The 25,414-nt window shown below is 42.0% G+C and overlaps 1 protein-coding gene across 1 annotated transcript in view; it reads left to right on the top strand.

The window, feature by feature from the left end:
- Positions 1–390: 390 nt before the first annotated feature.
- The window catches only part of LOC135554418 (myosin-binding protein C, fast-type-like), a 51,239-nt gene continuing 26,215 nt past the window's right edge, over positions 391–25,414 (top strand). The window contains exon 1 of the mRNA XM_064986726.1: positions 391–453. Coding sequence (XP_064842798.1) covers positions 432–453 — 22 coding nt within the window. The 5' untranslated portion in view covers positions 391–431. The remainder of the gene's footprint in view (positions 454–25,414) is intronic.

The raw sequence follows: 25,414 nt of genomic DNA on the forward strand, positions 1-25,414 counted from the left end.
TCTTCACTAAACAGTCGGGGCTCCACTGATTTTGTTGGATAAACCTGCGTTAGACAGGCAAAAGTGATATAGAGAACAGTCAGACAATCAACCTGTCAATCAATGCTTGTCGGTGTGTCAATCAATTAGCTAATGCGCTGGCTCCTGCCCTACCGTGTTAACCAATTAACAGTTTCCAGCCGGGTCGTCCTCTTCATTACTGCATCCAACCCCCATTCACCTCTATGTTGTCTTCCTTTCCTTCTCACCCTCTACCCCTTCCTTCTTTCCTCAGAGCTCCTGGATCCCCTCTGGGTGTCATCTGACAGCTTTTCCTGGGGAGGGGGACTGAAGTGGAGAGGGAGGAGGGAATAAAAAGGAAAAGCAGGCAGACTAACAGACAAGGAGGGAGGGAGACAGTCAGAGGAAGAGATAGACACACTATTGCAGCTATGCCCGAAGCCAAGAAGCCAGGTAAGCAGGTCCTACATATCATAAGCTTCAGTACTGTTGTACAGCTAGTGTCCTTTTTGGACGTCTGTGTATCTATATTGGTCAGTGTTCTTCCTGTCATCGACCGAGACAGACTCCCATAGGCTGGTTCCCTACGTTTGGTAGTATGTTGTTGATAATGGGATACGTTGTTGTTTTTCACTTTATACCCCCATAGGGTTCACAGTAGTAATATATGAAGTTTATTGTCATATCTGTTGGGAAATGTTACGATAAGCATGACAAAGTGATGAAATCATCTGAATTCACATAGGTTGCATTCATTATGAAGGTAGAGTGAGGTAAAGAGGAAAGTGGATGGCAGGAAAGATAGTGAGAATCTGTCTGTTTTCGTGATGGTGGAGAGTCCAGGCAGTGGCAAGGTAGAGGCCTATCTCGTCTCAATAGTTAGTTTGGAACTTTTATTATTATATGCATTATGATAAGGGTTAAGGTTAGGTCTATGGTTAGAGTGGCTCGTTAGTTAAAATGTTGTTGATAGATAATTGATCTACTGAACATCTACAAACCATCTATTTGACACTATCGAAAATAGCACATATCTGTTAAAATGAGGTTATAGATCATAATAAGGTTCATGTTATTATTTGCACAGATCTGTGCTCTTTTACACCACAAAGTCTTCCCATGTCTGTAATAGATCCACACAGTTGATATGGGGGAAAAGGGGTTCAAGTGTGAGGACTTATACATTGTTGGCCTATATTCAGACAGCATTAACACCAGCAATACGTAGGTCTTTTATGCATGGAATTAGTTGTTGTGAAGACCGAGACATTGCAGCTCCGGCAAAACATTGCCATAAGTGTCAGTGAAATTTATTGCCCGTATGTAGTAATGTTTGTCTATCTGAGGGGATCTACAATATGTCATGGTCTCTTTTCAACAGTGACCTTAAGGCACTGTAAATCACATGGCAACATGACATTTGAGAGACTCAAACAGGGAGGGAGGGAGAATAATCATTCTTAGAAAGAAAGGTGCTGTCTAGAACCTAAAAGGGTTCTTCGGCTTTCCCCATAGGAGAACCCTTTTGGGTTCCATGTATAACCCTTTCTACAGGGTTATACATGTGGGGACAGCTGAAAACCCCTTTTGAAACTCTTTTTTCTAAGAGTGTAGTGTGGAAGAACAGAGTAGAGCAGTAGCATAGTAAAGCATACCGATAAGATGAGGGGAGAAAGATGAACGAGATGAAGTGTCGGAGGAGGTTATGCCATGTCAGGTGTGACCTCTTCACATCACTTCTCTGCACCTCAGAGGCTCAATCTATCTGATCCTGATTGCCTGTCTACTTCACTTACACCTCTACTGAACTCTTTCATTGGGCTAACCGATGAATGTGGCCTGTTTGGATCCTTACCATAGACTATTAACTATATACAGTAAATGTATTCAAAGGGCATACAGTATCGCATACTGTATTTACTATATGTTTCATTTTTTTTTACTGTACTCTGTCATCTTACCTTACACACCCTTCGTTTCACCACTGTTATTCCTGTTTATACTGCCTGCCTGGCCAGCTCAGAGTAATTAAACACCAATTCCTTTATGTCTCAGCCATGTGTTGCCAATCTAGCATCATGACATCATGCAGATCGTGTTCCTGTCACCACATTAATTCCATCCTTCAGACTGTACTCCCTTACTTTTCCACCAACCCCAATCCTTGCCCCCCCCTTTGAACTTCAACTCAGCCCCGGAGCCTCCCCTCCCCCATAATGACTGTCTGGTACTCAAGAAGCCACTGGGACATGGAGAAAGCACGCTTCCCAATAAACAGCATTAGGAATAGTTCTGCAGCCTGTGTGCTTAGCCTGAGGAAGGGGATTGAGCATACCAGAGAGGGAATACCTAAGCTTGGTCAACCTAGTGTTGTGGAAAATATGAATATTTTATCAGAGATATTAATGATTAGCCATGAATGTCTTGTGTTTTGGACATACAGTATATGATTGTGAGACACATCATGGAATCAATTACACTCAGGCAATATGAGAGGTGATAACAGGTGAAGAGTTGTTTGTTGGTGCTGCTTCCCTTCATCAGGGGAGCGAAAATAACACAATGAATTATTCGCTGTAATGCAGTGAAAGATCAGCATCTTTACACCCCCCTCCCTGGGGGTCTGGAGCAGTGGACCGGTGCAGGGAAATGTCCCTAATAGAGTGTTATGATATCCCACCAACGTGTTTTGCGGTGGGGCCATTTGATTAGTGAAAGTTTAGGGTTTCATGACCCCTTCAAGTGGAGGCTCTTCAGAGGAGGAAGGGGAGGACCATCCTACTCAGTGAATTTAAATAAATAAAAAATAGTGAAACATTTCAAAGTGATCCAATCAATGGATCAGAGAATTAATCTAGAACTGAAAGTATAAGCTATAGCACTGCAGTGCATAACATGTGGTGAGTAATTGACTCAAAGGGAAAGACAATAGTTGAACAGTTTTGAACAAATGAATTTCTTAAAACATTAAGGAACAGTGGAAACACGTTGTCTGGAATAATGAATCACACTTCACCATCTGGCAGTCGAATGGACGAATCTGGGTTTGGTGGATGTCAGGACAACGCTACCTGCCCGTATGCATAGTGCCAACTATAACGTTTGTTGGAGGAGAAATAATGGTCTGGAGCTGTTTTCCATTGTTCGGGCTAGGTCCCTTAGTGAAGAGAAATCTTAATGCTACAGCATACAATGACATTCTAGATGATTATGTGCTTCCAACTGTGTGTCAACAGTTTGGGGAGGGCCTATTCCTGTTTCAGCATGACCTAATCGCCCAACATCAGTGCCCAACCTCACTAATGTTCTTGTGGCTGAATGGAAGCAGTCCCCGCAACAATGTTCCAACATCTAGTGGAAAGCCTTTCCAGAAGACTGGAGGCTGTTATAGCAGCAAAGGGGGGACCAACTCCATATTAATGCCGATGATTTTGGAATGAGATGTTCGACGAGCAGGTGTCCACATACTTTTGGTAATGTTGTGTATGTTGACGTTACCTAATATGGTGACAACGATGCAGGCTGTGTGTAGCACTTATGGTATGAAGGTTTGGCTTGGAGAGGTTTTTTCGCCTGGTCCAGACAGCTGTTGTGTTGTGCACTGAAGTCCTCAAGTGAAGGGAAACTGTGAGCAGAGGAGAGCGCGTAGATGTGATGATGCTGTTTGTATGGCTGCTATGAAAGTGAAATGTGTGATCAGGGGTGTATTCATTCCACCAATTATGTTGCAAAATGTTTCTTAAACAGAAGCAAATGTTTTTTTGTGTTTTTATTTTAATTTTATTTTTGAGTATGTGTGCGTATGTATGTATGTATGTATGTATGTATGTATGTATGTATGTATGTATGTATGTATGTATGTATGTATGTATGTATGTATGTATGTATGTATGTATGTATGTATGTATGTATGTGTATATATATGTATATATGTGTATATATGTGTGTGTGTGGGTATGTATGTATGTATATATATATATATATATATATGCACCAAGGAAAATAAATAAATAAAATAAAAACACTTATTATTTTTATTAATCTTTCATTTTAATTGTATTTTTTTCAAATGTATTATTATTACCTTTTCTTTTTTTAAGCCTGTCACATCTGTGAATGTGGAATGTGTTTTGTTGGTTGATTGAAAAACAAGAACTTAATAAAACTTTAAATTGAAAAAAAACAAAAAACAGAAGCAAACGGAACTGAACGGGATGGACATACCTGTATTTATCCAATAAAAACTTGTTTTAGTTGCAAAACATACTGTTTTTAAACTGTTTGGACTAATGATTACACCCTAGATCAGCTAGGTGCAGTCAAGAGTGTGCAATGGGGTATTGAATGTGTCCCTGTCTGTCACGTTGATTACACCAATTTGTCTCTTGACCTGTTAAACTTTGTAGGCTAGGATGTAGCAACCTCATGATTGGTATAGGACAAATTCAAGTATCATGCTGTAGTCTAAACCTATCGCTGTTACACGGAGCTTGGTGAAAGGAATATGAATGACAGTCATTCACTATACTGTAATAGAATTAAGGCCCTTAAAAAAATGAACCGTCCTCCCTAATCTTAAATGGCACTGACTGCCACTGACCCCCTCTACCCACACCCCTTTCCACCCCTTCTTCTGGACTGGGCCCTGCTGCCTGGACAGAGTGGCAGGGAAAGAATGACGTCTCCTGAGCCTCCTCTTCCACACCCTGCCCTCATGAAACCGAGGCAGTGAGTATAGCATTACCTCATACCAGGGCCTTCACCATACCCCCCCAGGTATGCAGCTCTGGCTTGATGGATTACAGACAGATGCAGAGTCAACAGAGAGCCAGAGGAGTTCACAATCAGAGTGTGAACCGTTAAGCCCCAATATGTCATTAACTAAGACTTTATAAACACTGTGGCCAATAGGAACACTGGCAGTAGTATTTGGTAATGTCCTCTGATGTAAAATGTTGTTTCTGCGCTTTGAGCCAGACCTATTTTAAGCGCCCTCTGGTAAGGCACGGAGAGAGATGCGGAGGGAATGGTAATGAATGGAGATGAATGGAAAAGATGAGGACAGTTTGGGATGATATTGATGGGGTCTCGTTTATTCCATTCTGCAGATTCTACTTCCCTAAAGAGGTGTCATTTTCCTCTGTGCCAAAGTGTTTTTTGTTGAAAGCTTTCTATTTACAAGATGTTCTAAAATACTAGGTCATATTTACGACAATACCAAATAGTATTTGGTATTGTCCTCTCTCTCCTTTTACTTCTCTACAATTATTACCACGTCTCATCCTCTCTCCTCCACTGTTCCACTATAGACCTTCACCCCAGACTCGTGCCAGAGGATGGGGGAGGGGTAGCGGAGAGAGACATCACTTGAGGAATGCATACAGGCTATAATTCTTATCATCATTACTGTCTGATAAAATACAGTGTGATATACTACCCTCCCAGGTTCTCTCCCCTCCCTTCCTATGTTCCCTGACAGGCTTACCTCAGTACTGTAGTACCCTAGTAAATGTCCTCCCACCTCTTCCTGTTGCCATGTTGGAAAACATGAAATTGGTTCATTAAACAGTTGAAGTTATAGTTGCCAGCCCAGTGACTTCTATAGCCCACACATGCTATGTTAAAAGACAGCTGAAGCAATTACACAGCACAACTACTGCACAGTGGAAACAAATACACCTGGCTGAGACCCACCACAACCTCCGCCAAGTTACAACCACAAATAAATACTACATTAGAGTGGTATTAATGCTATTCATAGCAAGACCTGATGCCAGCAATATAGGCCTGCATATATGTTATGGTATTCATTCAACTTACATTACTCTCCCTCCACCATGCCACCTTCCCTACCCCCCTACTACTACTCCTTAGAATATGCTCCCCCTTTCTGTCTTTGTCCAGAAAACACTATGACATATATACTTCTATAACTCATATCATCGGAACTGTCAAATAAAACCGCCAAATGATGGAGCGATATAGAGAGCAGAGGCTTAAGTGTACCCCCATGCTGCCAAAAGCATCACTCTCTTCATCCTCATCATAAAACGATGAAACTCCATCAGTCACACTCTGCCCCCAGCATAGATGCCCGCCAAATGCCAATAATACCATTGATACTCCACCACACGCTCAGCGGTATAAATAGACCCTTTGAATATAAATCTCCCCTTGGGAGTCCTAATGTGAATATGCCCGCTTGGTGCTATAGATATATATATATATTTATGAAATGTGAAAATGCCTGCATTATACGCAGGTTGACGTTGATTTTCATTCATCTTGCCCCGTATGCAGAACTGAGCTTTTTCCAGGAGATGGGCCAGATGCAAAGTCAAAATCGTCTGTACCGTAAAAAATTAATGAAAATAAAAAATGAGCTTTAAGGTTAGGGTTAGGCATTAGGGTTAGCAGTTAGGTTTAGGTCCTCATATTGAAGTTTATAGAGACCCCAGCTGATGTATAGAACAATCTTAAAATGATCTACTTTGGTTTAGAAACAAGCATCATGAAACCTCTTAACACAATAAATTAATTTGATTTGGTGAAAATCACCTGTTTGGACCTAACTTGCTTACTTACTTACCATGTGGTTTCTTCCATGAAATTATGGAAGAAACCCCTTTGGCTCAACTTAACCCACTCTCCCATACTGACATGTAGGATTTTTTGGGGTGTGCAGCATCACATATGAGTAATGAGACGTGTACAGTGCATTCGGAAAGTATTCAGACCCTTTGACTTTTTCCACATTTTGTTACGTTACAGCTTTATTTTAAAATTGATTAAATGAATTGTTTTCCTAATCAATCTACACACAATAGCCCATAATGACAAAGCAAAAACTGTTTTTTAGAAATGTTGGCAAATGTATTACAAATAAAAAACAAATACCTTATTTAGATAAGTGTTCAGACCCTTTTCTATGAGACTCGAAAATGAGCTCAGGCGCCATCCTGTTTCTATTGATCATTCTTGAGATGTTTCTTCAACTTGATTGGAGTCCACCTGTGGTCAATTCAATTGATTGGACATGATTTTGAAAAGCCTGTCTATATAAGGTCCCACAGTTGACAGTGCATGTCAGAGCAAAAACCAAGCTATGAGGTCGAATGAATTGTCCGTAGAGCTCTGAGACAGGATTGTGTCGAGGCACAGATCTGGGAAAGGGTACCAAAACATTTCTGCAGCATTGAAGGTCCCCAAGAACACAGTGGCCTCCATCATTCTTAAATGGAAGAAGTTTGGAACCACCAAGACTCTTCCTAGAGCTGGCCGCCCGGCTAAACTGAGCAATCAAGGGGGAAGGACCTTTGTCAGGGTGGTGACCAAGAACCTGATGGTCACTCTGACAGAGCTCCAGAGTTCCTCTGTGGAGATAGGATAACCTTCTACAAGGACACTAATCAGGCCTTTATGGTAGAGTGGCCAGGCGGAAGCCACTCCTCAGTAAAAGGCACGACAGCCTGCTTGGAGTTTGCCAAAAGGCACTTAAAGAACAGTCAAACCATGAGAAACAGGCACTTGTCATCTCCCGTCTGGATTACTGCAACTCGCTGTTGGCTGGGCTCCCTGCCTGTGCCATTAAACCCCTACAACTCATCCAGAACGCCGCAGCCCGTCTGGTGTTCAACCTTCCCAAGTTCTCTCACGTCACCCCGCTCCTCCGCTCTCTCCACTGGCTTCCAGTTGAAGCTCGCATCCGCTACAAGACCATGGTGCTTGCCTACGGAGCTGTGAGGGGAACGGCACCGCAGTACCTCCAGGCTCTGATCAGGCCCTACACCCAAGCAAGGGCACTGCGTTCATCCACCTCTGGCCTGCTCGCCTCCCTACCATTGAGGAAGTACAGTTCCCGCTCAGCCCAGTCAAAACTGTTCGCTGCTCTGGCCCCCAATGGTGGAACAAACTCCCTCACGACGCCAGGACAGCGGAGTCAATCACCACCTTCCGGAGACACCTGAAACCCCACCTCTTCAAGGAATACCTAGGATAGGATAAGTAATCCTTCTCACCACCCCCCCCTTAATGATTTAGATGCACTATTGTAAAGTGGCTGTTCCACTGGATGTCAGAAGGTGAATTCACCAATTTGTAAGTCGCTCTGGATAAGAGCGTCTGCTAAATGACTTAAATGTAAATGAAATGTAAATGTAAACAATATTGTCTGGTCTGATGAAACCAAGACTGAACTCTTTGGCCTGAATGCCAAGCTTCAGGTCTTGAGGAAACCTGGCACCTTCACTACAGTGAAGCATGGTGGTGGCAGCATCATGCTGTGGAGATGTTTTTCAGTGGCAGGGACTAGGAGACTAGTCTGGATCGAGGGAAAGATGAATGGAGCAAAGTACAGAGAGATCCTTGATTAAAACCAGCTCCAGAGCACACAGGACCTCAGACTGGGGCGAAGGTTTACCTTCCAACAGGACAACGACCCTAACCACACAGCCAAGACAACGCAGGAGTGGCTTTGGGACAAGTCTCTGAATGTCCTTGAGTGGCCCAGCCAGAGCCCGGACTTGAACCTGATCAAACATCTCTGGAGAAACCTGAAAATAGCTGTGCAGTGATGCTCCCCTTCCAACCTGACAGAGCTTGAGAGGATCTTCAGAGAAGAATGGGAGAAACTCCCCAAATACAGGTGTGCCAAGCTTGTAGCGTCATACCCAAGAAGACTTGAGGCTGTAATCGCTGCCAAAGGTGCTTATTTTTGTATTTTTTTATACATTTGCAAACATTTCGAAAAACCTGTTTTTGCTTTGTCATTATGGGTTATTGTGTGTACATTGATTGGAGAAAATAACAATTGAAAATGTTTTAGAATAAGGCTGTAACCTAAACATCTTTGGAAGAAGGGAAGGGGTCTGAATACTTTCTGAATGCACTGTATGTCAGACGTGTGTCACACGTCTATAGGTTGTAGATATCTCTGTTGTTGTGAGGGTCACCAAGCACCATTAACACAACATGTTGCCTTTAACTCATGGTTGTAGATGTGTTAAAGAGTCACGCCTGCTCCCTCTCCCCCTCCCTGCCACCATCATTACGCACGCCTGCCTTCCCCTTTCATGCGCATCAGCAATTATTGGACTCACCTGGACTCAATCACCTGTGTCATTACCTCCCTTATATATGTCTGTCCCAAGCTCTGTTCCCTGGTTCAGGATTATTTTTTGTATGTTATTGTGTGCCCCCCCCCGTGTGCTGACGCTGTTCCTGTATTGTTCCATGTCTGTTCCTCATTAAAATGTTCAACTCCCCGTACCTGCTTCTCTACTCCAGCGTCAGCCCCTACATTAAAGAGCCTATAGGCAGGTATTTCAGAAGCTCTCTAACATTGGCTTAGGAAAAGGAATCCTCACCAAGCATACTGTAGATGCATTACCGCAAGGCTAAAATATATAACTCTAATGGTAGTATAAAACAAACATATGTTCTTTTCAAGATATCACAGATTCAACTCTTTAAGACAACTCTTGCTAATGTATATACATTGTGACCTGGGTCAGTGATGAAATTAGCGAACACTTCAAAGATTAAGCCTTTGAAAGTGATGTATAAAATGAGGCCACATGTGGCAGTAGACTGTCTATGGCATACTACTACTGTATCTGAGGGAGGAGAAGCACACAGAGAGGAAGAGGGGGAAATGTCAAGAGAGATTAAGAACATTCCACAGAGGTTACCCTTCAAAAAGAGAGAGAGAGCGAGAGAGAGGGGGAAGTAGAGGGGGAGAGAGCATATATATATATATATATATACAGTGGGGCAAAAAAAGTATTTAGTCAGCCACCAATTGTGCAAGTTCTCCCACTTAAAAAGATGAGAGAGGCCTGTAATTTTCATCATAGGTACACTTCAACTATGACAGACAAAATGAGGAAAAAAATCCAGAAAATCACATTGTAGTATTTGGTCAATAACAAAAGTTTATCTCAATACGTTGTTATATACCCTTTGTTGGCAATGACAGAGGTCAAATGTTTTCTGTAAGTCTTCACAAGGTTTTCACACACTTGCTGGTATTTTGGCCCATTCCTCCATGCAGATAGCCTCTAGAGCAGTGATGTTTTGGGGCTGTTGCTGGGCAACACGGACTTTTAACTCCCTCCAAAGATTTTCTATGGGGTTGAGATCTGGAGACTGGCTAGGCCACTCCAGGACCTTAATGCTTCTTACGAAGCCACTCCTTCGTTGCCCGGGCGGTGTGTTTGGGATCATTGTCATGCTGAAAGACCCAGCCACGTTTCATCTTCATTGCCCTTGCTGATGGAAGGAGGTTTTCACTCAAAATCTCATGATACATGGCCCCATTCATTCCTTCCTTTACACGGATCAGTCGTCCTGGTCCCTTTGCAGAAAAACAGCCCCAAAGCATGATGTTTCCACCCCCATATGCTTCACAGTAGGTATGGTGTTCTTTGGATGCAACTCAGCATTCTTTGTCCTCCAAACACGACAAGTTGAGTTTTTACCAAAAAGTTCTATTTTGGTTTCATCTGACCATTTGACATTCTCCCAATCTTTTTCTGGATCATCCAAATGCTCTCTAGCAAACTTCAGACGGGCCTGGACATGTACTGGCTTAAGCAGGGGGACACATCTGGCACTGCAGGATTTGAGTCCCTGGTGGCGTAGTGTGTTACTGATGGTAGGCTTTGTTACTTTGGTCCCAGCTCTCTGCAGGTCATTCACTAGGTCCCCCCATGTGGTTCTGGGATTTTTGCTCACCGTTCTTGTGATCATTTTGACGCCTACAGGGTGAAATCTTGCGTGGAGCCCCAGATCGAGGGAGATTATCAGTGGTCTTGTATGTCTTCCATTTCCTAATAATTGCTCCCACAGTTGATTTCTTCAGACCAAGCTGCTTACCTATTGCAGATTCAGTCTTCCCAGCCTGGTGCAGGTCTACAATTTTGTTTCTGGTGTCCTTTGACAGCTCTTTGGTCTTGGCTATAGTGGAGTTTGGAGTGTGACTGTTTGAGGTTGTGGACAGGTGTCTTTATACTGATAACAAGTTCAAACAGGTGTCATTAATATAGGTAATGAGTGGAGGACAGAAGAGCCTCTTAAAGAAGAAGTTACAGGTATGTGAGAGCTAGAAATATTGCTTGTTTGTAGGTGACCAAATACTTATTTTCCACCATAATTTGCAAATAAATTCATAAAAAAATCCTACAATGTGATTTTCTGGATTTTTTTTCTAATTTTGTCTTTCATAGTTGAAGTGTACCTATGATGAAAATTACAGGCCTCTTTCATATTTTTAAGTGTGAGAACTTGCACAATTGGTGGATGACTAAATACTTTTTTGCCCCACTGTATATATATATATATATATATATATATATATATATATATAGGAATTGTGCATTTCCATTTCTTATTGAATGGTAAAGAACTTGCATTGTGATTTGTCCCTGATTTTAATCTGTAAACCTCAAATGATGATGATAATATGATGGATTTTTCCCAAAAAGATGAAGCACCACTTTTCAGAGCATTGAGGCTGAGGCATGAATACATACTGAACAAAAATATTAACGCAACAGGCAACAATTTCAAAGATGTTACTGAGTTAAAGTTCATATAAGGAAATCAGTCAGTTGAAATAAACTCATTAGGCCCTAATCTATGGATTTCACATGACTGGGAAAACAGATATGCATCTGTTGGTCACAGCTACCTTAAAAAAGGTAGGGGCATTGATCAGAAAACCAGTCAGTATCTGTTGGTCACACCATTTGCCTCATGCAGCGCAACACATTTCCTTCGCATAGAGTTGATCAGGCTGTTGATTGTGACCTGTGGAATGTTGTCCCAGTCCTCTTCAATGGCTGTGAAAAGTTGCTGGATATTGGCAGGAATTGGAACACGCTGTCGTACACGTCGATCCAGAGAATCCCAAACGTGCTCAATGGGTGACATGTCTGGTGAGTATGCAGGCCATGGAAGAACTGGGACATTTTCAGCTTTCAGGAATTGTGTACAGATCCTTGGGACATGGGGCTGTGCATTGTCATCCTGAAACATGAGGTGATGGCGATGAATGACACAGTGGTGTAAAAATACTTTCAAGTACTACTTAAGTCGTTTTTTGGGGTATCTGTACCCTACTTTACTATTTATATTTTTGACAACATATACTTTTACTTCACTACATTCCTAAAGAAAATAATTAACTTTTTACTTTTTACTCCCTGACACCCAAAAGTACTCGTTACATTTTGAATGCTTAGCAGGACAGGAAAAGGTTCCAATTCACACAATTGTCAAGAGAATATCCCTGGTCATCCCTACCGCCTCTGATCTGGTGGACTCACTAAACACACATGCTTCGTTTGTAAATGATGTCTGAGTGTTGGAGTGTACCCCTGGCTATCCGTAAATAAAATAAAAACAAGAAAATGGCGCCATCTGGTTTGCTTAATATACGGAATTTGAAATGATGTGTACTTTTACCTATATTTTAGCATTTACATTTACTTTTGACACTTAAGTATATTTAAAACCAAATACTTTCAGACTTTTACTCAAGTAGTATTTTACTCGGTGACTTTCACTTTTTTACAATTTCTATTAAGGTATCTTTACTTAAGTATGACAATTGGGTACTTTTTCCACCACTTTAATGACACGACAGTGGGCCTCAGGATCTCGTCATGGTATCTATGTGCATTCAAATTGCCGTTGATAAAACGCAATTGTGTTCATTGTCCATAGCTTATGCCTGCCCATACCATAACCCCACCACCACCATGGGGCTCTCTGTTCACAATATTGACATCAGCAAACTGCTCGCCCACACGACACCATACATGTCTGCGGTTGTGAGGCTGGTTGGACGTACTGACAAATTCTCTACAATGACGTTGGATGCGGCTTATGGTAGAGAAATTAAAATTCAATTCTCTAGCAACGGCTCTGGTGGACATTCCTGCAGTCAGCATTCCAATTGCATGCTCCCTCAAAGCGAGATCTGTGGCATTGTGTTGTGTGACAAAACTGCACATTTTAGAGGGGCTTTTTATTGTCCCCAGCACAAGGTGCCCCTGTGTAATGATCATGCCATTTAATCAGCTTCTTGATATGCCACACCTGTCAGGTGGATGGATCATCTTGGCTGATTTGTGCACAAAATTGGAGATATATAATCTTTTTGTGCATATGGAACACATTTCTGGGATCTTTTATTCCAACTCGTGAAACATGGGACCAACACTTTATATGTTGCATTTATATTTTTGTTCAGTATATATTTAAAGGAAGGCTTAACAGTGATGGGGCAGCTTGGGTAGAGAAATTGAGGAAATCAAACACGGATTCATTAACTATCTCACAGGATATTTGTTAAATATACACCATGGTGTCCATCTCTCCCATGACCAAATCTGATGGAGCTGACCCTCGAGCCCTCAAACTGAACACTTCTCACCATATCTGACCCCTGATGGCCTTTCTCATTTACCTCTCCCTCTAGCTCCTTCACACTTTCTCTCATTTCTCACTCTCTTATTTTCTCTCGCTCATCTTTTCTCTCTGTCTGTCTGTCTGTCTGTCTGTCTGTCTGTCTGTCTGTCTGTCTGTCTGTCTGTCTCTCTCTCTCTCTCTCTCTCTCTCTCTCTCTCTCTGACTTAACGCTGTACTTAGAACTTTTGGTATGAGTACGGCAGATAGACAGACAGACAGACAGACAGACAGACAGACAGACAGACACTGAGCTGGCCTGTGATAGAGAGAGTGCTGACAGGTCGTAACCAGAGAGAAGCCTTGGCCAAACTGGGCTGAAGGAGAGAAGGGGTTGCGTGTTGGTCTAACCAAAGACAATCACTTGTCAAATTCCGGCCTGTTTTTATAGTATCCTAAGGCATCTTATTTAGCAATGGAATCTAGGGATGGTCTCATCTATCAATTTCTGCTATCATACATTTTCCTGGGAATCTGAACAGGGCATTTGACTGGTAACCACCGTCCTGGAACATACTGTAGTATAGGGACAGGATTTGTCATTTTGATTGCTGATAGTCACTACATGTTCCATATTTCTCCTGTGCTTCACAACAGCCACTCATCCTGTGTCCTTTAACAATATCATGATGGGTGGTTAAACAAATGCTTTGTGCCAGCTTAGCCATGTGCTCAATGGTGCATAACACCCATCCCAGTCAACAATAGTGGACTGAGCAGCAAATGGAGCATCAGAACTTCACTGACCCACTTACCTTCCATCTATGGACTGGGCCTGCTAAAAAAAAGGCTCAGAACCTGGGCTAAATAAGGCATTTAATGCCCTGCGTGTCAAAGACCCCCCGAGACCTAAGACAGTGGGTGTTGCCAGGGATAAAACTAGATGTGCTGAGAACGCTAACATATTGCTGCCTGAAAAACAAACCTTTTCAAAAATAGACGTGTCAGCTGCTCAGTATGCCAACACTGAGAACAGAGCCAGGGTCATTCAGCACAACCAGAGTGTCAAGGCCAAGGCTGAAATCTCAGAATCGCAGTTCGTTATACTTATGGGACAATAGTTCTGAAAAGTCAGTTGTGATTGATCAGATGGAGATGGTTCGGGAGACTTGGTTCATGCTCTACATTCTGTGGTTGGGTAGTTTAATGGATTTAGCTCACTACAAATCCCAAGGGACTGAGACTATTTATGTTATCACTTTAACAGGTGCTCTGAACAAGGACACTGTCTGTACAAATTATAGCTTTGGATGGCAGATCCATGTGTCCAGCCAGAGTTTGAGCCAGAGATCATTACCATTACTGTGTGGTTCAGTTCATTTTTCTGTAACTAAGTCTCTAATCTCTACATACATTAGGCACCCTTGTGGAGGTATTGTTTATCTCAGATATCCGTACTTTGATGGTCTTAAACCCTATCAAAAGCATCTTAGTCTTGAGGCTGCGTTCTTTGATATTTTTCAGAAACTGACTATATAAAATAGCCTCCAACACTCTACTCAGCAAATTGGATGCAGTCTATCACAGTGCCATCCGTTTTGTCACCAAAGCCCCATATACTACCCACCACTGCGACCTGTATGCTCTCGTTGGCTGGCCCTCGCTTCATATTTATCGCCAAACCCACTGGCTCCAGGTCATCTATAAGTCTTTACTAGGTAAAGCCCCGCCTTATCTCAGCTCACTGGTCACCATAGCAGCACCAACTCATAGCACGCGCTCCAGCAGGTATATTTCACTGGTCACCCCCCAAAGCCAATTCCTCCTTTGGCCGCCTTTCCTTCCATTTCTCTGCTGCCAATGACTGGAACGAACTGCAAAAATCACTGAAGCTGGAGACTCATATCTCCCTCACTAACTTTAAGCACCAGCTGTCAGAGCAGCTCACAGATCACTGCACCTGTACATAGCCCATCTGTAAATAGCCCATCCAACTACCGCATCCCCATACTGTTATTTATTTGATTTATTTTGCTCCTTTGCACCCGTGTCTGTACTTGCACATTCATCTTCTGCTCATCTATCACTCCGGTGTTTAATTGCAATATTGTAATTATTTCACCACTATGGCCTATTTATTGCCTTACCTCCCTTATCCTACCTCATTTGCACACACTGTATATAGACTTTTTCTATTGTATTATTGACTGTATGTTTGTTTATTCCATGTGTAACTCTGTGTTGTTGTTTGTGTCGCACTGTTTTGCTTTATCTTGGCCAGGTCGCAGTTGTAAATGAGAACTTGTTCTCAACTAGCCTATCTGGTGAAATAAAAATAAAAATGATTTTCTCTTTAAAACGTCCCATCTCTATCAAGAACATACACAAAGTAGCAACTGTTTCTATTACATGTTGATGTTTATTGGGATGAATCTTTTCCTGGAGGCATAATTGAGTGATATCCACTAGATGGGCCAGCAAAGTCAAAATTAGCTATATATTGTAAAAATACATTTAAGGTTAGGGTTAGGCGTAAGGTTAGCAGTGTGGTTAATGTTAGGGTTAATTATTTTATGATTTTGTGGCTGTGCCAGCGAGTAACTACACGGCAGAGCTGCCTCCAGTACATGAGTTATCCCAATGAATGCCAACCTTTCTCTATATACAGTGTACTTACATTGACTCCAATTCCAATACTCTTTCTTTGCCAGAGGCAGAGCCGGAAGGAATTGGTAAGAACTGCACAAAGCAAGGTTGAGTGAATGTGCAACTCCTCTGTGGTTACATTAGAATATGTATTTGTTTATCGTATGAACTTATGTGATGTGTCTACGTACCGGTATAATATTGTATGTACAATGTACATGGGAATGCATTCATGTATCAACATTCTGAATTTACACTACAGTGCTGTGTGCATGCGTGGATTATGCATATCTAGACTTCTACATAATACACATGCATTCAAATAAGTTGTGAATGTTTGTATGTATGCATGTTTGCACAGTGTGAAGTCAAATATTGGTAATTCACAGTGGTGATTATTTTATATTATCTTAACTATTGTAAGTTGGCCTCCCGGGTGGTGCAGTGGTTAAGGGCGCTGTACTGCAGTGCCAGCTGTGCCAGCTGAGACTCTGGGTTCGCGCCCAGGCTCTGTTGTAACCAGCCGCGACCGGGTTGCCAGGTACACAGTGTTTCCACCGACACATTGGTGTGGCTGGCTTCTGGGTTGGATGCGCGCTGTGTTAAGAAGCAGTGCGGCTTGGTTGGGTTGTGTATCGGAGGACGCATGACTTTCGACCTTCGTCTCTCCCGTACTCGGAGTTGTAGCGGTGAGACAAGATAGTAGCTACTAACAATTGGATACCATGAAATTGGGGAGAAAAAGGGGGTCAAATTAAAAATGAAAAAAAACAAACTATATTGTAAGTTTAGTAGTCCATGATGTTTTCGAGATGGTATGGTTGGAATCTAACCTTAGTTATTCATTATTGTATATGTTTGTCTTTAATTGTAGCAGCCAAGAGAGATAAGACTGCAGCAGCACCTGCTGGTGAGTCCACTCATAACAAATGGATGACAAATACATGAAATACTTCAATGAATGGTTAGGCCTATACTAAAATCAATGTCTGATTCAATTTTTCTTTTCTTTTTTTCTTCTTTTTTTTACAGATAAGGGTGAGAACAGGGCATGTGTGTGTGTGTGTGTGTGTGTGTGTGTGTGTGTGTGTGTGTGTGTGTGTGTGTTAACCTGTGTCCCTTTGTGTGTGTTTGTGTTAGTCAGTAGGGCATAACCATCCCCTCATCATTCCAATGTAATGTCGGTTAACAGTTTTCCCTCACTCAGCGAAGCCAGCGGAGAATCATGGTAAGGCTTCTAAGACCAATCACAGAAGTAGCTTTCTGTGGGGATGAGACAGAGAGTGGCCATGCATGATTCTCACCACGCACCATGACAGTGTTGATCAGACAGAACACCAATACACTTAACTTAGGCTTCACACGTTTATATTCACGCCTATCACAATATCCTACTGGTTTATGCCTGACAAAGCAGACTATATTCATTTAAATGATATATTAGTCATGATTCTTCTGATTCTTACTGGGGGTTTTTATTACCTGAGATAACAGGTCACCAATCAGTTGGTAAGGACTACCTATGTTAATGTTGAGGTGATGTTTGTTATGTGGGTTATTTTGGCAAGCACTGGAGTGTGTGTTTCTGGGTGCGTGTGTGTATCTGGGTGTGCGTGTGTGTATGGGGTGTGTGTTGTGTGGTCTGTGTGAGTGTGTCTATTATTTTTTATTTTATGTGCTGTAAAAAAAAAAATCTGTTCAACGTACATTTGTAAAACAACCAGCTGCAATAGGATTGTGAGTTTGCTCAACAAACTCACAACAAAAAACAATTGTACGTTGAATCAACATCTTTTTGTTACAGTGTATACATACATACATACGTGGAGGATTGTTCAGGAAACGTTTCGGATGTGTATTTCCTTGTACTCAGTGTGTGAGTTTGTGAGAGTCTGCTACTGCAGTATACCACCTTTATTACACACTTACTCCACACTGAAATCCTCTCGTTTTAGTGGCAGAGGCCCAGCCTGCTGAAGAGGGGAAAAGTTTTTGTGGCTGAATGAATTACATAAATTAGTGTATGCAGCACGAGCACATGGGTTGTTGTGTGTATACACGGTAAGTTTGCATATATTGTGAGTGTGCACACCGTGCATCATGTCAGCTCTATTCAACAATGAAGTCCAGTCGTCCTCCCTGATAGCCCTGTTTATCTTTACTAACAGAAGGCGAACCTGCTGTAGAGGGTAAGAGCTGTTCTGGCTTAATATGGTCCTTCAATGTATAAAACACACAGCATTAAGTTGAAGTCAGTGTGTTATCTACGGTTCATCAGAGAGATGGTGGAGGCATTTGCTTGTGGGTATACGAGTACTTTATGTGAGAGTGTATATGTGCATGTAGGTTCTTAATTTGAGCCATATTGCTACAGCAGGAAAATAATCCTGCAGTAACTGGAAATGTGAATTATTATGTTGATTATAATTCATGGATATATTTTGTAGGGATACACTTTACGTTAAGGCAAATCAAGTCTGACGTTTTAAAGTGGAAATTATAAACTTTGGAAGCCTTTTTAAACCTTGAGTGCACGACAAGTTTGCATTTCCTACTGTGCAGGAAAATTCTGATCAACAAAAGAGTGGTCAAATTAGGAACTTACATCTGTATGCATACTGCATTGATGCTAGCTTCGGTACAGACAGTCTAGTTCATATTACTGAAATTCTGTCATTGTATTGACAGTGGTCGAATCTGTTACTGAGGGTAAGAGCTTTTCTGGCTAAATGTGTTAGTTGTGTCTGTGTACACTATGTGTATGTGTATGGGTGAGTTCATATTACATCATGTAAGGCAGCTCTACTCAACATTTAAGTCCAGTTCCTTAAACCCTCTTATTTATAACGGGTAAGAGCTTTTCTGGCTGAATGTGATACTTATGTGAGTGTATGCAATGTATGAAGATAGCATTCTGTATGAACAGGTGTGTGTGTGTGTAAATCATGCCATATTTACTAAGTAATTACTAGAGTGCCTCTTCTAAAAGCCCTTAATTTTCTTGGCAGAAGACCGGTCTGCTATAGAGGGTAAGAGCTTTTCTGGCCTAACATGTCACTTGTACGGAATGTGTGTGTGTGTGTGTGTATACGTGTGTGTACGTGTGTGTGTATACGCTTGTGTGTGTGTATACGTGTGTGTGTGTGTGTGTACGTGTGTGTGTGTGTGTGTGTGTGTGTGTGTGTGTGTGTGTGTGTGTGTGTGTGTGTGTGTGTGTGTGTGTGTGTGTGTGTGTGTGTGTGTGTGTGTGTGTGTGTGTGTGTGTGTGTGCGTGCGTGTGTGTGTGTGTGTGTGAATGCTTACAAGGTGCAATACTACTTATTCAGTTCATCACCCAAAACCAGCCTGCTGCAGAGGGTAAGTGCTTCTCTAGCTGAATGTGTTACTTGTATGTGTGCGTATACTGTTATGTGGAAGTGTACCTGTATGTGTGGATAAGTTGCATCATGCTAGCTTTACAAATGGACAAAACTGTTTTTTAAATTCTATCATTTTCATTAGCAGATGGTGTTACAGATGGCAAGAGCTTTTCTGACCTATTGTGTCACTTGTAAAATGTGTTTGATGTTTGTGTGCAGGACCGGCTTTAGCCTGTTGGGGGCCCTGGGCGAGATTTGGTTGGCTAACTAAATCAATGGGGGTTGAGACCCCGACTGAGTTGTTAGGGTGGGGGTGGGGGAGGCTAGCGGCCTGAGGCCGTAAGTGACCGCTTTTGACACTTATGCCTGGAGCCGGCCCTGTTTGTGTGTACAAGTTGCATCATGCTAACATTAAAATCATATTTTAATTAACAGAGGCCCAACCTGCTCCAAAGGATACGTTTTTCTATCTGGATGTGTTACTTGTACTGAGTGGGTGTGCAATGTGCATCATTCTAGCATTACTAGTCATGTTAGTGTGTGTGTGTGTGTGTGTGTGTGTGTGTGTGTGTGTGTGTGTGTGTGTGTGTGTGTGTGTGTGTGTGTGTGTGTGTGTGTGTGTGTGTGTGTGTGTGTGTGTGTGTGTGTGTGTGTGTGTGTGTGTGTGTGTGTGTGTGTGGTGTGTTTGTCTTTTTAAAAAGCGTGTACTTAACAACTCATGTTAGTTAAATGTATCCCCTAAATCCTCATGATCTTTTATTAACAGAGGCCCAGCCTGCTACTGACTAAGATGTTTTCTGGTCTAACATGTCACTTGTGCATAATGTATGTGGGAGAGTGTGTGCGTTTGTGCGTGTGTGTTTGTCTGTGTACGTACAAGGTGCAACATGTTAGCATAATCACTGTGTTCGTTCAATCATCTGCTAAAGTATTGTATTATCAGACGCCCAGCCTACATCATTAACACAGACCCAGCCTGCATCATTAACACAGACCCAGCCTGCATCATTAACACAGGCCCAGCCTGCATCATTAACACAGACCCAGCCTGCATCATTAACACAGGCGCAGCCTACATCATTAACACAGACCCAGCCTGCATCATTAACACAGACCCAGCCTGCATCATTAACACAGGCCCAGCCTGCATCATTAACACAGACCCAGCCTGCATCATTAACACAGGCCCAGCCTGCATCATTAACACAGGCCCAGCCTGCAACATTAACACAGGCCCAGCCTGCATCATTAACACAGGCCCAGCCTGCATCATTAACACAGGCCCAGCCTGCATCATTAACACAGGCCCAGCCTGCAACATTAACACAGGCCTGCATCATTAACACAGGCCCAGCCTGCATCATTAACACAGGCCCAGCCTGCATCATTAACACAGGCCCAGCCTGCATCATTAACACAGGCCCAGCCTGCATCATTAACACAGGCCCAGCCAGGCCCAGCCTGCATCATTAACACAGGCCCAGCCTGCAACATTAGGCCCAGCCTGCAACATTAACACAGGCCCAGCAACATTAACACAGGCCCAGCCTGCATCATTAACACAGGCCCAGCCTGCATCATTAACACAGGCCCAGCCTGTAACATTAACACAGGCCCAGCCTGCAACATTAACACAGGCCCAGCCTGCATCATTAACGCAGGCCCAGCCTGCATCATTAACACAGGCCCAGCCTGCAACATTAACACAGGCCCAGCCTGCATCATTAACACAGGCCCAGCCTGCAACATTAACACAGGCCCAGCCTGCATCATTAACACAGGCCCAGCCTGCAACATTAACACAGGCCCAGCCTGCAACATTAACATTAACACAGGCCCAGCCTGCATCATTAACACAGGCCCAGCCTGCAACATTAACACAGGCCCAGCCTGCATCATTAACACAGGCCCAGCCTGCAACATTAACACAGGCCCAGCCTGCAACATTAACACAGGCCCAGCCTGCAACATTAACACAGGCCCAGCCTGTAATATTAACACATGCCCAGCCACAACAGAGGTTAAGAGCTTTTCAGTCAATGTGTTAAGCCTTAATTTACACCCTACGCTGTATGTAACTACAATAAGCTAGGCAAAATGGCGATCCTCTATAGTTGCGAAGCTAAAATATACAGATGTGTGCAGCCCCACAATTAGAAAGTTGATGCAAGTACGCAGGAGGATCGCCATTTTACGTAGCTAATTTTGTTACGTTACAGTATTGTTCTAAAGTTGATTAAATCAAAATCTACACACAATACCCCATAATGACAAAGCAAAACAGGTTTTTAAAAATTGTTGCAAAAAACAGAAATTCCTTATTTACATCAGTATTAAGACCCTTTGTATGAGACTCGGTATTGAGCTCAGGTGCATCCTGTTTCCATTGAAAAAAATGATTTTATCCATTTTACAATAAGGCTCTCACGTCGAAAAATATGGAAAAAGTGAAGTGGTCTGAATAGGTTCCGAATGCACTCTTATATTAGCCTTTACTTGTTTGTTTGTATCTTGTATACATATTTGCGGAAGTGTCTTTTGGGTGGGTGGGTGGGTGTGGGTATTTCAGTGTGTGCTTCTGCATATACAGTACCAGTGAAAGTTTAGACACACCTTCTCATGATTTATTTTATATTTTTCCTAAGCGCAAACCAGATATTTTCTACATTGTAGAATAATAGTGAATACATCAGAACTATAAAATAACACATATGGAATCATGTCGTAACCAAAAGAGTGTTAAGCAAATCAAAATAGATGGATTTTAGATTTTAGATTCTTCAAGGTAGCCACCATTTGCCTTGATGATAGCTTGCACACTCTTGGCATTTTCTCAACCAGCCTCATGAGGAATGATTTTCCAACAATCTGGAAGGAGTTCCCACATATGCTGAGCACTATTTGTCCGCTTTTCCCATCCCAATTGGGTTGAGGTCGGGTGATTGTGGAGGCCAGGACATCTGATGCAGCACTCCATCACTCTCCTTCTTGGTAAAATAGCCCTTACACAGCCTGGAGGTGTGTTTTGGGTCATTGTCCTGTTGAAAAACAAATGATAGTCCCACTAAGCGCAAACCAGATGGGATGGCATATCGCTGCAGAATGCTGTGGTAGCCATGCTGGTTAAGTGTACCTTGAATTCTAAATAAATCACAGACAGAGTCACCATTAAAGCACTCCCACACCATCACACCACCTCCTCCATGCTTCACGGTGGGAACAACACATGTGGAGATCATCTGTTCACCTACTCTGCGTCTCACAAAGACATGGCGGTTGGAACCAAAAATCTAAAATTTGGTCTCATCAGACCAAAGGACAGATTTCCGCCAGTCTAATGTCCATTGCGCGTGTTTTTTGGCCCAAGCAAGTTTTTTCTTGTTATTGTTCTCCTTTAGTAGTGGTTTCTTTGCAGCAATTTGACCATGAATGCCTGATTCACGCAGTCTCCTCTGAACAGTTCTTGTTGAGGTGTGTCTGTTACTTGAATTCTGTGAAGCATTTATTTGGGCTGTAATCTGAGGTGCATATAACTCTAATGAACTTATCCTTTGCAGCAGAGGTAACTCCTTTCCTGTGGCAGTCCTCCTGAGAGCCAATTTTATCATAGCGCTTGATGGTTTTTGCTACTGTTCTTGAAGTGTTCTGCATTGACTTACCTTCATGTCTTAAAATAATGACTGTCGTTTCTCTTTGCTTATTTGAGCTGTTCTTGCCATAATATGGAGTTGGTATTTTACCAAATAGGGCTATCTTCTGTATACCACCCTTACCTTGTCACAACACAACTGATTGGCTCAAACACATTAGGAAGGAAATAAATTCCACAAATGAACTTTTAACAAGACACATCTGTTAATTTAAATGCATTCCAGGTGAATATCTCATGAAGCTGGTTGAGAGAATGCCAAGTGTCACGTTCGTCATAAGGAGTATACCAAGATGCAGTGTGGTATGTTTCCATCCTTTATTTTGGAAATGAAAACTTCAAAGAACAAAATGAACAAACAGAAACTTGACGCTAATAATAATGCTCACTGGCAACTATATCTAGACAAGATCCCACAAAGCACCTAAATATGATCCCCAATCAGAGACAGCGATAAACAGCTGCCTCTGATTGGGAACCATATCAGGCCACCATAGAAAAACAATTCCCCGAGATAACCCACCCTAAATCACACCTCGACCCAACCAACATAGAGAATAAACAGCTCTCTATGTTCAGGGTGTGACACCAAGAGTGTGCAAAGCTGTCATCAAGGTACAGGGGGGATACTTTGAAGAATCTAAAATATAATATATCACTTTTTTGGTTACTACATTATTCCATATGTGCTATTTCATAGTTTTGATGTCTTCACTATTATTCTGCAATTTAGAAAAAAAGTCAAAATAAAGAAAAGCCCTTGAATGAGTAGGTGTGTCCAAAGTTTTAATGAGTACTGTATATATTAGCATTCTCTCATACTTAACCATAAAACCTTTTACTTTCTTTTATCAGAGGTGAAGCACCCTGAGACAAGGAAGGGTACTGTAACAAAAAGGATTGTAGTGCAGTGACTGTATGAATGCACAAATGTATCAATGCATTCTGCGCTTGTGTGTATTTGTATAAACCAGCATGTATGCCAGTGTCATCATGGGTAAGCCTATGTATTTTTGTATGTCTTGTTTTTATGATCTAGTATTTCATATATTCATATATCCACAACTTTTTCTCCAGTCACAGACTCCGTACACAGGGACAGTATATTTGGTTGTTGTTTAACCCTTCGCTGTCCGCAGTACTAATGTCTATGTACCAATTGTTTCTTTTCATTCAGAGGGAAGTGAGTGCAGAGATGGTAAGGAAAGGAAAAAATACACAACTCCCCCTCTGTGTTTGTGTTTGTATGCTTCCCTGCTTCCTGTCAATCACCTGGTTAACGTGCATGTCTGTCAGTCTCAGTCACGGCACGGTGTGTCGGTGACCTGAGTGTCCGTCACGGTGGACTGACAAACGGAGACTACTGAATCCTGGGATTGCTCTGGCGAAGGCCTTCATAGTCTGGCTGTAGCAGTGCAGACCATTGTAGATGGCCGTCAGTAATGGAAAAGATCCTGCAGGCCTATTTTATGGGTTTATGGATACTGTAGCATTTATGTAGAGATCTTTAGGAATCATCTGTTGAGGAGTTAGACCCAGAGAATCAGTCTGACAGATAGTTGTTGTGATATCAGCGCCGACTGATACTAATTACTAGAGATCAGCGGTGAGTTTCCCAAAAACATAAAGATCATATTGGCAAAATGGCATAAAATCATACTTTTTCTATTGCTTATGAATGGATATGATATTCATGTTTTTGGCAAAAAACATCTGTTGAGATTAGACATTACATGATACAGCATCATGGTTTCGCCAAAGCATCCAAGTGAAGGAATTGTATTAAACATCAAATGACCTTGACTTGAAATTGATGCAGAGTGAAAACGTAATCTAAATTACAAATGACAAAATGATATATACTGTATATATTTACTCTGGGTATATATCGTGACCTGTGTGTATGTGTGCACTTACTAAGGTAATGGTTTATTAGAAGGATAAGTTGATGATACGTTTTGCTGTTTTGTTGCGTTAGTTCAAATACTGTTCCTGCACAATACCGTATCCATTATCATTGATCACTGTATTGCAAAAGATGTTGATATGAAATATCAAGGTATTATCTGTTCCTGAAGTGTTACAGTAATAATCAATTAAGTGATATTTACCTACAGTAATATTTCCCATAATACGCATTATCCCCCAAAATGATCTTTCTGAAGAATTGTTATGGTTTTGATGGATGCCGGTTCTGCTGTTCCATTTGAGGTGTTTATCGCTGCACTCCCAACCTCTCACAGTTTCAAACCACAGCGACTTTCCAATGTGAGAGTGAAATGGTGTAAAGAGCTGAAGGAAAAGTGTCCCTTGGGTGCTGGTCCAGGATCAGCTTGACCTATTCACATTC

The sequence above is a fragment of the Oncorhynchus masou genome, chromosome 14 (genome assembly GCF_036934945.1).
Source record: "Oncorhynchus masou masou isolate Uvic2021 chromosome 14, UVic_Omas_1.1, whole genome shotgun sequence".
NCBI classification, from domain to species: domain Eukaryota; kingdom Metazoa; phylum Chordata; class Actinopteri; order Salmoniformes; family Salmonidae; genus Oncorhynchus; species Oncorhynchus masou.